The following is an 18146-nucleotide window of genomic DNA, read 5'->3' as shown; positions in this document are numbered from 1 at the left end:
ACCCCTTTCTTCATGGCCTTTCATCCATGTTTTTAATCCTCAGAACTAAGTTATTTTAAATTTTCAAGGAAAAATAAACAAGGGCAGATGCTGCTTTATTTCTTCTTTCTCCTCTCTTAATGCAAATAAAGAATTTGTTCTCTCCTGCCTCAGTTTCCTGAGGAGTTTTACCTGTCTATCGATTCATAGCATCTTAGACAGAAAGAACACAAGTGAAGTACAGGTTTGCCCAGAGACCTTGCAACTCACACCTTACTTTAGGTGGAGGCAGCTTTCATTCTGCAAACAAATATATGCATACACAACCCTTGAATTTTTTCCAAGGTATGAATTCTTCCCCCATTTTTGAACTTCCAAGTGGAAAGTAAATTTTTCTATGCAGGTAGAAAAAAAATCTGTACTTCAGTACCACGTGGGAAAGTACCTGAAAAACTGTATCTCACTTTAAACAAAACTGTTACTAATCCTGCACCTTTGAAAAGAGATTTTTTTTCCCCTCATGAGAGCTTCTTTAAAGTTATTCATCTCCACCAATATATACCAGATAAAATATACAGAAAAATTATTTGGATTTTATTGTTTCTTGTTTTCAATATCTATATCTGTATCTCTCAGTCTGAACAAAGATACATGCAGTATTTCAAAACAATTTTAATTTCATTTCTCTTGCAGTGAAGGAATTAAGCAGTGCTTTCATTCAGTCATAACAATTTCAGATATAGATGTTCAAGATTATACACTTGGTATATACTGGTATGCAGTAAACTGTACATCCAAAAGAGCCACAATTTAACACACATAATAATGGCCATTAATAAGGAACAGCTCTAAGTTTAAGAAACCAAAAAGCAAGTTGGTCTTTATCAAGCACATAATGAATATATATTGTTCTATAGGAGCTTAAACTACTGTATGATATCTTTGTGCTTTATATAAGACTATTCTAAGATGTTATCAAAACAACTAGCTAGCTTTAGTTACTATAAGAAACTATTCCATCTGGATCTAGAAAAAAAAATCATCTATACTAAAGATAAAAAGTACAAGTCTGATAGTAAAATATCTTTAGGAGGTTTAAGCTACTTGAAATGTATTTATTCATCAAGATGAGTGTGTGTATATACTTACATATATATGTATGTGTATATATTTACATTCACACATTTGGTTATATAAAAGCTTCATATATACCTACACAGATATACAGGTATCTTAGATAACTGCTTCAACAAGAAATTCTTATGGAAAGCAGAAGACTGAGATGAAAATATTTCAAATATCCAATAATGATAAGGTGAATCTAAAGACAGAATTGCTTGACAGTTGTTTTGACTATCTTTAAGAACTAATCCATTAAAAATAATAAGAAATACCTTTTTTTGATTTTGCTCCAATCTTCAACTTTGATGGCCAAGCAATCTGTGTATTTGTTTCTTCCATAATCTGTTAAAAGAAAATATTTATGCAAAATTAAGTTTTTACCAGTCTTAAGTCAAGAGCTCACATAAGGAAAAGATGTATTCTGTTTTTAAGTCTGTTGACTATTACTTTTAAATAGTACAAGTCATTAACTTTGAGGGGTTAGGGTTTAGAAGAGTTTTTGTTTGATGACAGGTAGAACTGATCTCTGATGCTTCAACAAAAACTCAAAAAGCAAATCAAGAATGCTGCTCACCAGTTTCCATGAAGTTCAAATGACTGCCACTGGCTACAGCATGTTCTAGGTCCATCTCAGAAGAAATGGAGTTCAATGAAAATATTTCTTTAGTTACACAAAAATGCCTTTTAAATAAGCCCTATCAAATTCAAGTCAGGTCATTCTGAGTCATCATAAATTAAGATACATCAGGTTGCCTTCAAGGGGTGATTGCTGTTTTGGTTTTAGAAGTCTTTTTGTTCATGCTTTCTTCTGTTTTTTTTTCTTGCCCCCACTTCACCTGAAAACAACTTCTCACCTTGAAATACTATCCAGACCTCCAAAATTTTACTTACTGATTTAGCAGCTCAAATACTATCAGATTTCTACTCATCTGATGCAATACAATGCACAGTTTGTAAATCCCAAGGTAGTCAACAGGGGGAAAAACCTACATTTATATGGATATGCATACACATACACACACACAACTTCCTAAAATCATGCATTCATTTGGCTCAATGTGTAGAGTAATTCTGTTGCTGTCTTCAATTTTAGTGAAATCCATGAGCCAGAGGCATATGCCATTGGAATTTAATAACAGCACAGAATTGTAGTTGATCATTAAAACATTTAGTAATAATAAGGAAGAAGAAACTGAACGACACCAAAGATGTCACAGAAGTGGATCAAAACTCAATGTTACAAAATGCCAGGCATGGTTATTGAGGCTAAAAAACTTGTTACATACACTAGAATCTTTCCAACCCAAATGACCATTAGGAGATTGCTGTAGGACACCAAGAAAATGCATATATTAAAACAAGCAAGCACAGTCCTGAGCTGTATCAGGCAAGACTTTTTTAATAAAGATGTTAATTATAGAAAGCCCTGATGAAGTTTCACCTGGAACATTTTCTGGCTCTACTCCCACATGGACAAGATATTGTGCAGTGTCTAGGCCAAGGCTCTTTACTCCTGTAACAATTCCAGTGACTTCTTATAAAAAGTCTCTTTAGCTTGGTTAAATGTCAGTTATAAGGGGGCTTAGAATCCTGGAATAATTTGGGATAGAAGGGACCAACCTCCCACACAAAGTGGGACCAACTATGAGGTAGGTCAACTTTGAATGCCTTGTCCTGTCCAGTTCTCACCATCTCCAAGGACGGAAATTCCTCCACCTCACTGGGCAATACTTCAATGTTCAGCCACCCTCATCAAGAAACTCTTTTCTCATGTCTATTTGGATTTTTTCTTGCTCAAACGTTGGCCATAGTCTCTCGTTCTTTTGCTGAGAACTTCCAAGAGGACTCCAACCTAGTTCTCTCTGCAACTGCTCACTGGGCAGCTGAAAACTGCAATTAGATCTGTCCCCGCTTCATCTGCTCTACTCCACACTGAGAAACCCTGCCCTCTTACCCTTTCCCCGTACATTCAGCCTCCTGACCAACTTGGTGACACTCTGTCAGACTCTCTTCAGTTTCTTACAGCCCTTCATATGCTGAGTAGACCACACCTGAACAAAGTACTCCATATACAAAAGCGTTATAAGCCCACAAGCTGAATAGATGGGAATAATCGCTTCGCTTGACCTGCTGGGTCATACTATTTTAGACAGCCTATCTAAAATACTTTTGCCAAAAGAATGGCAAAAGACTATTTAACACAGATATTAACAATAAGTTTAGGCTGAAAATTATAGAAATAATTACTTGATCAGTGGAAGGAGGAAAGAGGTAGGAAAGGAGGAAGAGAAAGAGCTTCTTTCAGGTGCATCACCGTCTCTCTTGGTAGGACCAATTCATTCCTAAATAAAGAACACGTGTACCACTTCAGCAAAAGAAGTTAAAATGCACTTGCATTTAACAATTACGCTGTTTGGTTGCTCTTACAAATGAGAACTAAAAAACAAACAAACAAAGGACATTGTCAAAAATTTTCAACTCATTATCCTGAATGTGGCAGGGGAAAGAAAGAGGAGGAAACATGTCTCAATTTCTTTTGTACGTACAGCAGTCTTGGAGAATTTTGACTGCCTTAGAAAAGTTTGAAATGGAAAATAACTTCTGAGAAACTGGGGTTCTCACAGGAACCCTTAAAAGACCTTGAACTGTATTTCATAAATAAGTCTTACATATACTACAATATCTAAATAGCTCATGAAGTTTCAAGAAGAGGACCAGAACTTCAAAGAGTTGAATTTTGCATGTTATCAATTACTTTCCTTTTCAACTAATTATTGTAAGAGCAGAACCATCAAAGCCTTAGGGGAAAATAAAAAGCTGAAATTTTTGTTACAGCCATTAAGCATTAAGCTAAACACAATCTTAAAACTACGCCACAGTAAAATTCTGCATAATATAGATTGCTCTGTTGCATCGCCTTTTAATTCTACTTTACCATTCTAACTCTGGCAGTTCTGAGAGCCAAAGTCACTCTCGTCTTTTTTTCTTGAATAAATTTGGAATCGTACCATAAAAATCCTCAACTGCATGTTGCAATGGAATACACTCATTAGGAAAACTCAGTGTTAAGCCACATATCCTGAAAGTAGCAGTTCTTTCAAATGAAAAAAACAAAAATTTACTTTACATAACACATGTATGTATCTCTATTTCAACTGTACAAATACTTTTGCTACAATATATTGAGGAAATTCAGCCCTGGGAGGAGTGAATAAAAGTTCACAACCACTTAGACTGCAGAACAGCAGCTCTGCTTGGGTTTCTCTTCTCTTCAGGTAAAGGGATAGCGTTTATACAAACCTGGGCTCTCCCACCTCGAAGAACAGGCTGACTCAAGGAAGCAGCCAGCACATTCAGCAGCAAACAGTAAATCTCAAGCTCTGTCCTCTCAGAATGGGGGAAAGCCTAAGAAATTATCCATTTACACCTTCCCTTTTCTCCCTTCCCCTCCCTCCAACAAAAATTGAGAGATTTATGTAGCTAAATTATATAAGCTAATCTCAGTGGAGAACATATAGAAGACAGAGAACACTGGAAGGTACCATAAAGAGAAATGAGACTGCACCTTGACTCTGAAAAACCAGCTCCAGCTGCACATTATCTGGCCTTCAGGAGGAGGAGGGAAAAAAAAAAGAAAAAAAAAAAAAAAACACACACATGTTCCAAGGCAGCTAGAGGAAAAGCTTTTGTTTTGGTCTCCTTGTATTCCAGCTACTCTGGACATACTGGAAAAGTTATGGTTTAAATACTATTGGGAGTTTTTACATTAAGACTTTACAAAGTCATTTTCCCCTAAGCTGTAATTTTTGTTTAGATGTTTTAGATGGAAACTGGAATTCACTGAATGCAAAAAGAAAACCAAAACAACTCCCTCACAAACCCACAAGCATTTCAAAACTCAGAGGAAGTATTTTGAACATATTAGATGCAGAACAACCAACCAGCCAGACTTCTTCTCATTTAGAACACACACACACGAAACCAAAGCAGTAGGATTTGCAGTTGGTGAAGGAGTTGCCCGTTCCTAAGCTGCCAGCCTTTGGAGTTAGTGCACCCCAGCCTTGCCTGCCTTTGTTCTTAGCCAGGGGCACAGGAGAGCAAGATGGGTAAGAGGGGCCTGAAATTTTTAAGAATTGGTAGGGGTTTCTGCAATTACTTTATTTTATTCCAACTTTAGCCTCCCTTTTTTGGTGGTGACAAATTAGCTTCCTCAATTCAATCTTGTTTGACACAACAGAAAACATGTATACACACACACACCACATACACATATAAAATTATGAATAATTGTGCATGTGCAAACACTATGAACATCAACTTTAAATTCCACTTTTAGAACAAGCGTATGTTTAATCTCAATCTACATTTAGGAATACCAACATCTATTTTCAGAAAACTAGGGTTTCTGAAACCCTATCTATCTAACTAGGGTTAGATAGAAAACCTAAAAAGCAATTAATTTCTACATCCACTGGTAGGTTTTGTTATCAAGCTACTATTCTGAATAGCCGAGTTCTTGTCTTCCAAGACTTTTCCTGGGTTCTCCCCATGAGAGTTAGAAACAAACACCTACATTTAGATCAACATCATCAACAGAAGAGTTTAGACAACACTTAAACCATCATCACTTTAGCCCAAAGGGGTACAAATGGTAACAGAGTACAATCCGGTTTGGCCCCTGAAAATTTACACACTTAACCTTGCAAGCCAGTAAGAAAGCCATTCTGGAACTACAGGATCAAATCACAACAAAAAATACTTTTGCACAAAGATAGATTTCGAAGAATTCAGGGACTTAAAAGGAAATAATCATTTCTATTTGCAGCTATTTCATCTCCATTTTCAGCTATTAAATAATGCCAATGTCAGAAAAAACATAGCTTCTTTGCTGCGTGGAACATTGCAGGGACTATGCTCCATTTCTTAAAAGGAGACTTCAAACCCTGTCAAAAGACCTAGCAATGAAAGCTCAAAGTTTGAAATCTTGTACAAACTACTGCAGTAGGTAGAGATGACAAGTACCATACTCCAATAAAATTCTAGATATGTTGTAAGCAAGGGCCTAAAATTTCAGCTACAGTAAATGGAGATAATGCAGGTAGCCAACCACTACTTCAATTTGGCACCAAGAACCAATTTTAAAAAAATATCCCTTCCACAACAAGTGGAACTACCTCCAAAATTCTCAAGGCTAAAGGCAAAGCTCTTGGTTTTGGCTATCAGAAAATGCCACTTTGTGCAGCAGACAGGGAAAAAAAAAAAAGAAAAAAAGAAAAAAAGTGTGCAATCAAGACAGGGCTCAAACTACCTTCAGAATACCCTTAGAGTCAATGCTAATTCTCAGCTCTGTGTTTACATGTCTTAAAAAGAGTATTTCCGAATATCAAATCATCTTCCAGCAGGATAAAGGCATACCCGATAGGATACGACATTTGCAAGCAGTATGAAGTTTAAAACTGAAGGAAGTTTGAGGCAATGCTAACATAACAAGTCCAAGGAAAAATAAAAATGGGAAAAACAGGAAAAACTACTTTAAATCAGAAAAGAACAAAAACATTGAAATAAAAAGACAAAATATGGATAGCTGAGCTTGCACGCTAGCCAAAAATAATGTTTGCAAGGATCAAGTTCTAACTCAGGCAGATATTGGAGAGGAACTGAAAACACTGCATAGACCCTGCTCATTTGTATTATGCGTGAACACCTCGGACTGCCAAGTGTAAGGACACCTCTGAAAGTTATTACTGGCAACATTACCACCCTGATCTTCAGGCACAAACGCATTTGCAATTTCAAGATGGCTCCCAGTCTCTATTTTAATATAGCATCAATAAATATCTCTTTCTCTATGGACAAAAAGCAACGACAGAACTCCAGTATGCACTACTAAGTGTCTCCCAGTATATATATGTATGGTTAAAATTGCTGAACAGGAGAAAAATCCAAGTGTGAGGGTAGGAAAGGGACTGGGAAAGACAGAGAACTATGAACAATGGTCTATACCTAAAGATCATGATAATACGAAATGAAAAATGAAAATCCTGTTTTGAACTTGAATCTCCAGCAGGTTAAAAACATTTTAATTAGCATTCTTTATGGATTACCAAAACTTGCTATCTTTATGGAGTACATATACTCAAGATAAACATTTCATAAGACTGCCAAAAGAAAAGTGACGGACTGTTTTGCTACATCACTGTATCCACATTCATGTTTTTCTTGTTTTCTTGGAACCATTTTCCCCTTGAACTTCAAAAAAAAAAAAAAATCATTGTATCAATTACATAGGAGACTTAAACACAAAGGTGAAAGCTCCTGTGCAAAACAGCAAGGCCAAAAAATGAAGTCCAGAAGTAGCAATAGTATACGAAAAAAGCGGTAAAATGGTAATGGCCTTTCAAAACTTGACAAATACACTTTTCTATAAACAAAAAACTTCAATAGCATGATAGCTTTGCTGTTATAAAAATTAAGATTCTTTATGCAGGTCCAAAACACTGTCAAACTCTAACAAGTGTTCACTAACACCTGTAGGTGGAGAAACCCAGCCAAGCTTTATGTTTACGTTCTACTAAGCTACGCAGGCAGAAAACAAAAGATTCCTGCTATTAATATCCACCCACATATCTCAACATATCCAACTGCTGAATTCTAAAGGGTATCTTTTTGCTTTTCTGAAAGGACATTTTAATTGCTTAATTATTCACAGAATAAAGGATAAAAAGAAAGATGCTTAAGCAGTAAGGTTAAGTCATAATGGCAGTTGAGAACACTAAGGCAAGCTTTGCAGGAATGGTTTCAGATGATAAACAAGGCAAGTTTTAAGAGCACAATCACTGCAGGAAGTCTGTTCTTTCTTTTTAAACCTAAAACACACTGCAAAGCCAGGTGCCATACAAAAAATGTAAACAAAATATGATAGTACTATACTGTCATCTATCATGTGATAAGAGATTTTTAAGCATTAGGTTTCTTCCAAATATTATATGAAATATTTTTCAGGATACAAAAATTCAGTGGTTAAATGAAAATACTATGAAGAAAATAAATTCAGAGTCTAAGAATATTTGTCTTACTGTAAGAAAAACATCAGCCTCATATTTTATGCCTGTTAATTCTCCTTTACACCTAGAACAACCTTAAATAAAAGGTGAAAATGAGTAGCTGAGATTAAGATAGTACTAAAAATCTCAGTTTTATCTCAGCAACAACTGTAAAATGGCTTGAGTAGACACATATGTTCATTTAAAGTTCAATCCAGATCCTTACCCGTCATCATTTACAAATACACAAAAGCTGCTTGTGATAACTTACCAAAAAATTCTTTTAAAATCTCTAGTTTAAGCACTCCAAATTCTTAGCTCAATGAACAGCCACAGTGAACTGAGAACTCAACAGGTGCTTCTAAAGCAAGTTGAATGAGAAAGTCATACGCTTAAATTTTGGTTTAAGAATCATAATGAAATTTGGGCCTATACACAGTACATTTAGAAATTTGGAGCTTCAGTTGATTAGTGATTTTATTACAATTAAAAAAAAAACATTCTTTGAAAGAAAATAAGTTTATCAGAAATACGGTCAGTTTTGCTGTAAAAAGTACTCGTAGATAACAAAGCACTATTAGCAGAATAAAGGGATTAGGAATTGAATTTACTAAGTCTCACAAAAACAAAGAGCTATAATTCAGTATTGTAGGTTTTGTTCATTATAACTTGATAACCTTCAAAACAGAAATTTACTTTTGTAAATGTACAACTACACTATCCATCTAATGCAGTGTTGGCCAATCAGTAACATGTGACAATTTAAAATCCGACCTCAGGATGCCTAGCAAAACACCCACAGAGCAAGGAAGTCTCAAAATACTTTGTTTCACAGGCATAAGATGTTCATACTTTGAGAGAAGTTCTATCAGTTTAGAGCAGTGTAGGTCCCTCGGTATAGATGCATTAATACCAGTCTAAACAGATTTACTGCTGTAGTTTAGGATAAACATGCAGCACAGTTTGCATAAAAACAGAAAAATGCTTTCAGAAAAAGCAGGAGAGCATCTGAGCTAAAGAGTCACAGGAGCCGAGTACAGATCTAAGGGAGCTGATGCTTGTGCTTCGCAGGCGGAGATGGTAAAGGAGCAGCATCTGCGAAGCAGGAGGGCCAACTCCTGATCAACAGCTCCGGCAGCAGGAACAGCACAGCAGCTGTAACCGCTACCAGAAAGAGTATTTTATTTAATGGCTGAGGAGAAAACAGGAATGGAAATGGAGAACAGGACACAAAAGGAACTGTGTAAAGTCACCCAGGAGAAGAGCCTCTAACACTGGTTACGGCACAGGACGCGTCTGAGATGCCAGGCCCAGAGCACACCACCGGTAGGGGAGCAGGGACTACCGCGTTTGGCAAGGGAACAGGGGGGCGTCAGAAGCTAACAAAAGGCGATTACAAAACTTAGCCCAATGCTCAGAGCAAATACATAGTTCTTCTGCGAGCCTGGCCCACATTTTTAGTACAGTCAGGAACTCCAACAACCCCACCACTCCCATTTATTTAAATCAGGACTCTATTTTTCTTAACATTTCATGAGAAAATTCTTTTAAAAATAGATTTGGAACAAATTTTGCAAGGAAGATTTTTCCAGTCAACCAAATTCATTACAAAGCATTGCTAATAATTTTACTGTAATAATTCTATACACATTAGCAAAATACAAGCTATACAAAGTCATTTTAAATAAAAATTGAAACAAAGACAAGCAAGAAGTATTTTAGCTTTCATATACCTCATCCATAGAGTCCTCGTAGGGAAAACAGATACACTGGAACTAATCAAAACAGAAGCACCCAGAATCTTTTTGGTTGGGTGGGTGGTTTGGGCGTTTTTGTTGTATGGGAAGGGCTTTTTTTAGTGCAACAGACTCTTGGCTATAGAAGAATTTGCTAGTTGCATGAACTTCAAAACTAGGAGTACACTGTTTAAATTAGAAATAAGTCTCTGAAAGAAAGCACTAAAACTATCTGACTCCACAGTATTGATGTTCCCTTTTTTCAGGTAAAAGCAAAGAATGTCTCTGAACATCAGTAGTACTAGAGAGACTGTACATCCCCAACACAGACCGGTGACTGTGAGAGTTTGAACTGTAAAATATAGGAACCATTTCTACAAGTTCCTTCCTCATTTAGATTGCCTAAACTAATTATGTTTAAATGTAAATATAAAATATACACCAGAATCATACACAGGTGAGGAAAAACACTGAGGTCCAATTATATAACTCTCTGTATAGGAAGAAACACTATGAAAAAATGTGGCATCACTCAAGTGCAAGGAGGTGAATGCCTGCATCTCTTGCAGGGGGAGTAGCAGTAGATCGTGTTTTCCATTTTATTTTCTGACTGTCAGAAACCCAAACACATTTTTACTAAGTATCTATACATAACAGCTTTGCTAGGCCTTATTCTATAACCTCACCTGTCTATGAAAAGGGCTATACTAAAAGATTTTATAGACTACCATATAGAATATCCTAGAAAGATATGGTTCTGTATTGATACAAACTGATTTCTTTCATGCTTTGATTGGGAATTGTTCAGTACAGCAGGAATGTGATCTTTACATATGTAAGTAGTATGTTTTTTTAAATTGATTCATTTTTAATTTTAGATTAAGCTTCACTAACTACCAAGATAGCTTTATCAAAAAAAGTGTTTTAAAATTTCCTAGCTAATCTAGAATCAGGTATAGAAATATGTCATAAAAAACAGCACACTATTTTCAAAAGACATATAGGTCTAGGTTCATGCCAAAGTAAACAAAGTACTAAAAAAAAAAAAAAAAAAAAAAAAAAAGGAAAGATAAAGAAAAAAGAAAAAAGCAGCTTTCCTTTAACTTTTCATGACCAATAATTTTATAGTCTATATGAACAAACAGAGTTCCATAAAGAAGCAAGTATGTTGCTGCAAAAGCCTATTCCAAAATAACACAAGAAATTTAACATCTTCACTAACTACATATTCATTATGTATTCATACCTACTGCTAGAACAGTTACATTACCAATAATCAAGGTAATCATGTGCAGGGCAAAGACCACCAAGAATAAAATCAGATAACTAATACTACAGGGAATGTATTTATTTAGACATAGTTTTGGTCAACAGCTATCAACTGACAATACTTCCAAGAGTCAATTAACATATTAGAATTAAGGGCAATAAAGGCAGCAGTGTAAACAAGATCAGTTTTACAACTCAAACGTTCAGATCAGAAATAAAAGCTCTAAATTAGGAAAAACAGAACTGAGGAAAATTACCTACATGGATATGGTTTTGGAATTTATGTCATTCACTTTCCATTAGGACATTTTTAGTGCAGAGACAAAGGCAAAAGGTGCAAGAATACATGCATGAACACATTTTTTTTTTTAATCTTTTTAAAATTTCATTTTACCTGATACACACTGGGAAAGAACATTCTTAAAACAGAGGTGCTCTTTAAGCATGCAAATACTGCAGTATTGTTGCTGCATCTAAAAGCTGCACTAGGTGAACCCAGAGTAAAAATCAGAACTTTGTACCTAGTTTGTAATTGCAGCAAATGAAATTAAGGAGAAAACTAAAGATTAAACATCCAGTCCTTTAGCAAAATGTTAAAGCCTTTCCTTTACTTGATTTTAATGTTTTGTTAGCCCTGAATGGTAGTATTAATAAACTAGTAGTTACAAGTAATGTTTTTATTGTAAATAAATGATTGAAGGTATGGTCCAAGTGTGAAAGGATTATCTAAGAGCATGCAAAAAATGGTAGCTATAAATGTACCTGTGTACAGCACAAATGAATTCTAGGCAAGTGGTATAAAAACAGGGAAATTTTATCTGAGAAAGAAGTTACTTAACACTGGAGCCTGTTAGAAACTGATACCCAGCTAACTCATTACTCTAAGCAGAAAAAGCAAAACAGGCCATCTCCTGAATGAGGAACCCAGTGTATGTTATCAATTTGTAACATTCCCATATTCACCTCCTCTTTCCCCATTTTCCTTCAGAGGGAGGAAAGAGTACAAGCATTTGAGGACCAATCTTTCTATTTTAAGAGAGTATTTTGCTTTCAGAGTGAAAAGGATTAACCACTGCAACTAACACTGCTATGACAAATTATTTCTTCTCTAACTATTGCTGTAAAATGCAAAAGATCTTACAGATAATATTAAGTATAGCAGTGGGATGGCATAAAATGAGACTTCAGCATCAGATAAAACTGTATGATTCATTCAGAATTCAGTACGAGGTCCAAGCTATGAAGTAGTAAGTCATTCACTCACTAAAGAGAGCTAAATCCCCACTGTTTTTTTCTGGCCAAGGGACTTACTCCCAGCAACCACAGCAGAGAGTCACCATTCTAGGACTTCCACACGTGGTGAGCACGTCAGGGAGCAGGTTTGAGAGCTTTGACAGCTTTCATATCACAAACTCTCAAAACGGTCTCCATTATATCAAAAACTAAAATATTTTAAAGATGATTTAAAAAGACCCTTGTAATTACTGTATTCCCACAATGATTGCTACACTAGAAATATGGTAAGTGCAGTTCTCCACAAGAATGAAGTCTTCCCACCACTTGGCTGTGACTGAACTAAGCAAAACTAAGTGAGCATTCTCAATTTACGTTTTCAGAGACACTAATCCAATCTAAATAGTCTCCTTCCTTCCTCTGGGTGTGGTTTTTGCTAGAAGCGAGACAAAAGTCTTGATCTCACAATTTCTCAATGTTGACTACTACTGAAGTTCTTTCAACTCTAACCCATATCAGCATCTCTAAGTAGTTTCCTTTTCTTTCCATGAAGAGGAAGCTAGATGCAAATCAGAAGCTCATGCTCACATTCTCATCACTGACCAGCACAGTGGGGTGTTTAAAACAAATGCTGGAAATATATGGGCTTCATATATCCTTGTCATATACTATGAACATAACTCTACATCAAGAGTTTATTTTAATGCCAGGCATTTACTCATCTCTATGCAGGAAAATGGAAGGTGTAGAACAAGTTTCTGCAGTTCACAAACTGCTCCTCTCGTTGAATTTGATACAAAACCCACAATAAAGTATAAACAAGCATGAACCCATCATGTTCATGCAGCAAAACAGATAGCACTGGAAGTCAGTAGCTGAGCTGCTGTCATCAGAAAGGATAATATAGCCTTGGGAAACAATAATTACTCAATTTGAGAGAAGTCATGGATGAAGATACATGGAAAGCCCTTCAAAAGTTACTGCTGAACAGGGATTACAATCAGCCTGAGACATCTTAGTCTCAGGTCAATGATTAATATTTATGCCTAAAAGTGCACTGAGCCATTCACATTTGCAGCTTTACCTACATGTTTCATGTTTAGAGAGAACAGAAGACAGACCAACTTTCAGCCTGACCTACTGTGAACAAAACACATTAACCTCATTTGGTTAAGTCTGGATTTGTATCAACATATAAAGTTATACGTACAAAACGAGTTTATGTACATAAAAATATTGTATCAATGTAATTCATACAGTTTTTGAAGAGTTACAAGGTTTGCCTCACGTCACCCCAATAAATACTTTGAAAAAACGTTCTATGTGAATGAAAATACAGGATGTTGCAAACAGACCTTCCTTCCCACTTTCACTGCTGATCCTCAAACAAATAAAATGTAATGTACATTCATTAAAAACTACTGCATATAGAAAAGGAAATTTACAGAAAGGCAAAAGATTCAGTGAGATATAACTATTGTTTACTTATTTAAATAACTGCAAACACTTCCCCCCCCCATCTGTTAGGTCTACTGTTTTTTTCCAACCTCTATATTGGAAAAACAGAGAACAGATGGTTCCACCAAATACTGTTTTTAAAGCACTATTCATATAATGAAATAAGAAGCTACTGGTGAAATGTTACTTAGAATGCCAGGAAGAAAAAGGAAAAGAGAACCCTAGTACTCCTTTACACGAAGGAGACAAAATTAACAGACGAGATCTGGGTACATATGTCTAATGTTTTTCCATTTGCATCTTCACATTCCCAACACTTCTGGGCATGATTATATTTCCTTTACTGAATAACAGAGCCCACAGTGAAGACAGAAGCATAAGTGCTTAAACACACATTTTACCTAAATCTAATGATAGCTTAAAAATTCTAAATATCCACAACTGTGTAAAAAATACTTGGGGGGCAGGTGTGGAAAATTAACTTGAACATTCAGAAACAATAAATCCCCTAAGCACAGAGTTACAGTTATCTGATAGTATGTTGTGGCATTCCACAAAGTCAAATTCTCCAAACTCAAACTCTTGAAAGCCAGGAAAAAAGAGAAATTCATTCAGAAATACTCCCCAAACCACATGACTAACACACATACATACTGGCCTATATTGAAATGAACAGTTTACATCTGACTTCGAGTCAGGCACTTGGAGTGAGCACCACTCCATCTTTTCAACACGCAGTTCCACCTATCTCCCCATGCAGCAGTCTCATGATTAAGGTAAGAAGTCTCAAAAGGCAAGGTAATCATTAGCACCAAGATTTGCAAGGGTTAAAAAAAAAAATTAAAAGAAGAAGAAAAGATAGATGAGGCAAGAGCTCAAAGCAAATGGAAATGATGCATTTATTTCCCCTCTGTCCACATAACCAACCCTCATCTGCTTTGGGTTATAAACTCTTCAGGGCAGCGACCCCATCACCTCCTTACATTCATGTAAAAGCGCCCTGCGTATCTATAGTGCTACATAAATTATATGTTTCTTGGAACAACATCTAGGCTTTGTCTGGAAAGGGCTTTGCTTGCCTATGAGGCATGATCCAAATGTTACAGAACTCAATGGAAAAACTCCACCATCAACCAAAAACGGGCTTTGGATCAAGAACAAGCAATAATTTCATATTACTCTGATGGAATAAATTAGGACAATAATATATACAGCAAGGTCCATACAGATCTTTTACATAAGATGGTACGTAACACAACAGAGCAAAGCAATTCATGCTTATTTAATTCATGCCACTGACCTGCAGATCACTGAGGTCTGCAAAAAAGTCATCACATTATATACCTATTTCTTGTTAAAATATTGCTACCTTCCAATTGTTGTGAAAGATCCATGTTAGACTACATTAGGGTTTTTCTGGAGGGTAGATAGAGAAGAAGCAGTACTACCAAAATAATAGAAGAAAGCATGCTCAAGTTCTCACTTTTTTTTTTTTTTTTTTTTTTAAAGTGACACTACAGAAGAACAGGCAATGTATTTTTCACTTTCTTATATTTAATTCAGGGAAAGAGGAAGAGGCACTTCATCACTTGATTCTTTCCCCCATGGCAGTGTGGAAGTGGTAGCTTACTTTGCCCACTGCAGCCAAGAACTGACTGAAGGACAGTGGCTTATTCTGCAATTCCACTAGCAATAGCTGCTCTGTGAAATAATGCATTTAAAACTGTTATTAACTCTCAAAAGTTAGAAGTTACAGTGAACAGAGCAGTTCACATCTACCGATGTTCTGCTTGGTAATGACAGAAAACAGTACTGCTAACTCACATGTTTGCAGGCCAGTATAAAAGAGCTCTTAGCAGCAGAAACCTCATGCTAACTTAAAAGAATTCATTCTTTAAAAACACAATTGCTCCATTAGAGCATACCATATAGCGTCACCGCCCCAGGCCGTCCCTGTCTGGAAGCCCTGTTCACGAGCACAGGAGCAAGTCCTGCGCCTGCCGCGGTGGAGCTGCTGCCCTGAGCAGTGTTGCCCTCCCTGGCCCCAACGCCCAGCAGCTACCTGCGAGGCCATCAGCAAGCCATCAGCCCCGTCTCGCTCCCTCCACAACTGGCTCTCTCCTCCTCTTCAGTGCATCTCCTGATGTACAAGATTGCCTTCTTGAATCTCTGCCTCATTTCTGTCATTTCAGCATTTATATGAGAAAGCCTTCCATATTGCACCCCGCTTCCAGCCCACACTAACTTCAGCACGTTGTCTAAGGGCAGAGTTGGTCAGAAAGCATCACATGCACCACACTGCAAAACACACCCTCAGCTCTCCTTGCCGCTCTGAAATGATGCGCCTCCCCTCACCTTTTGACACACAAGTCTGTGCCAACACAGCCCTGAGAAAGCCTCATTCCAAAGACTTTTTAAAATGCCTGTAGCGTGTAGCTTCAAATTCATACCCAGTTTCTGATCCTGGCACCTTGGTCTGCAATGCATTTCTAATGTCACAAATCCTCCTCCTCACTACACAACCTGAGAATACACGGAAGGATTCCTCACTATACCTCCAGAAACTCTGCTTTGTTCACTTCACATGAGAAAGGAAAAAGCATAACTCTGATTAAAGGAAACTGCGCAGACAGAGACAGTGAGTAAGCTATGAGCAACTGTCCAAAGATTTTTTTTTTTTTGAACAGAAGAGAAAACTCGCAAAGAAGATAGTTTCCATCTGTTTTTATTAGCTGTAGTATGGTGTATATGTACACAGAAACTGTAGTCGCCTAGAAATAAGCTACTGAGTTGATTTGACAATATAAAGAACACTAGCCAAAGTGAAGCAGCTTTAACCTGTCACATCATCCACATCATACCTATGCAGTAATTATGCAGATATATGACCTTATGTCAGTATAGGCAGACGATACACACCCACTACGGTTAAAAAGACAACTCTTATTCATATACTTCAGTATTTCAGCACACTTCATTTCCCTGTTAAACTTCTATTTCCTATTAAAGTCTTTTTTTGCTATAATACCAATCACTACATAACTGCTGTAATATACATTCCATTTATAGTAAATACAGTAATTATACATACTAAATACATAATCCACTCAACCACACAGACAGGAAGCATTTTGCATTTAGCTTCAAGACTTAAAACCTGTTTTATTCTGGTGTGAGAAAATGCTGTATTGTAAAATAATAGTATGTACTTTACTCTGCACATTAAAGCTTAACTTTCCTTTCTCAAAAAGACAGTTTGACAGTATACACACCCCTCCTCACTAGCCTCGATCAAAGCATCTGACAAGCTTGCTCCTACTGGATAAAGTATTCTTCAACATGTAAAAAGAAACTTTTTTGAAATATCACTTCCATTATAAAAACAACCCAAACATGCAAAATATGTCAAAACTGCTCGTCTAACAGCCCCAAACAAAAAGAGTTTCAAGGCCTTTCATTATACAGCATGAAGATTGACATTGTTTTCTCTATCATACAGGAAGACAAAACAGTTCTTCATTTTTATTTGCATAATGTATGTAGATTTTCATTAATGTAACACAAACAACATTTTATCCTCTATTCTTGAAAAAATATGCTGCTTTGCAAAAGTAATTTCATAGTCATTTCTCTTGACCATGTTTCTCTTTGTAGTTTAGTTGCTGCAGAACTATTTTTTCCAGCCCTTCCGTGACTCTATAGCTGTCTAACCACAAATTTTATTGAATCAGTGTGGATCATGCATCTCCTTCTTATAAGGACTTTGCATTTCTTGTCCAAATGTTTATGTTTTCAATAATACCACAATGCATTTCATGTCAATATTTTGACAAAAAAACAAACAAAACCAAAACCCCACTATATTAAACTCATAGCAGGATGCAGTGTTTATCCACAGACACATAAAAACTTTAAGATCAGCTCACATCATCATTTAGGCAAACTCTCTTCTATTAATCAAGATGACTTTTATAAGGCACATTTTGAGGTTTTAAAGTAAAGAATAATTATATTGCTTGTGCAAATGAGAGCAAAATACACCAAAGAATATATTTGGTGTCACATCCTATGCACAGCTGATGGTTAGTAGATATGTTAAATGACAAGAACAAATAAAAATATCTGATCAATATAGTGGAAACTATCCCATATTAAGCTTAATTAGTTGACCTCATGAATGAATAACAGGGATATTTTTCCTCTATATCATTGCCATTATAGAATTAAAGTACCTTTCTTACCTTCTGAAAAAAGTCTTCCCCACTTTTCCCTTTGCCCTCAGCAGCAGCTGTCAAAAAAGAAAGGC

At 36.3% G+C, this 18146-nt stretch overlaps 1 protein-coding gene across 1 annotated transcript in view; it reads right to left on the bottom strand.

The window, feature by feature from the left end:
* BICC1 (BicC family RNA binding protein 1) overlaps positions 1–18146 on the bottom strand; it is a 113673-nt gene that overhangs the window by 59884 nt on the left and 35643 nt on the right. The window contains exons 2-3 of the mRNA XM_062580488.1: positions 18082–18128; positions 1374–1443 (exon numbers count right to left, since the gene is read on the bottom strand). Of these exons, the coding sequence (XP_062436472.1) occupies positions 1374–1443; positions 18082–18128 (117 nt within the window). The remainder of the gene's footprint in view (positions 1–1373; positions 1444–18081; positions 18129–18146) is intronic.

The sequence above is a fragment of the Rhea pennata genome, chromosome 7 (assembly GCF_028389875.1).
Source record: "Rhea pennata isolate bPtePen1 chromosome 7, bPtePen1.pri, whole genome shotgun sequence".
NCBI classification, from domain to species: Eukaryota; Metazoa; Chordata; class Aves; order Rheiformes; family Rheidae; genus Rhea; species Rhea pennata.
Note: the sequence above shows the minus strand (reverse complement) of the source record. Positions and strands in the feature narration are given on the sequence as shown.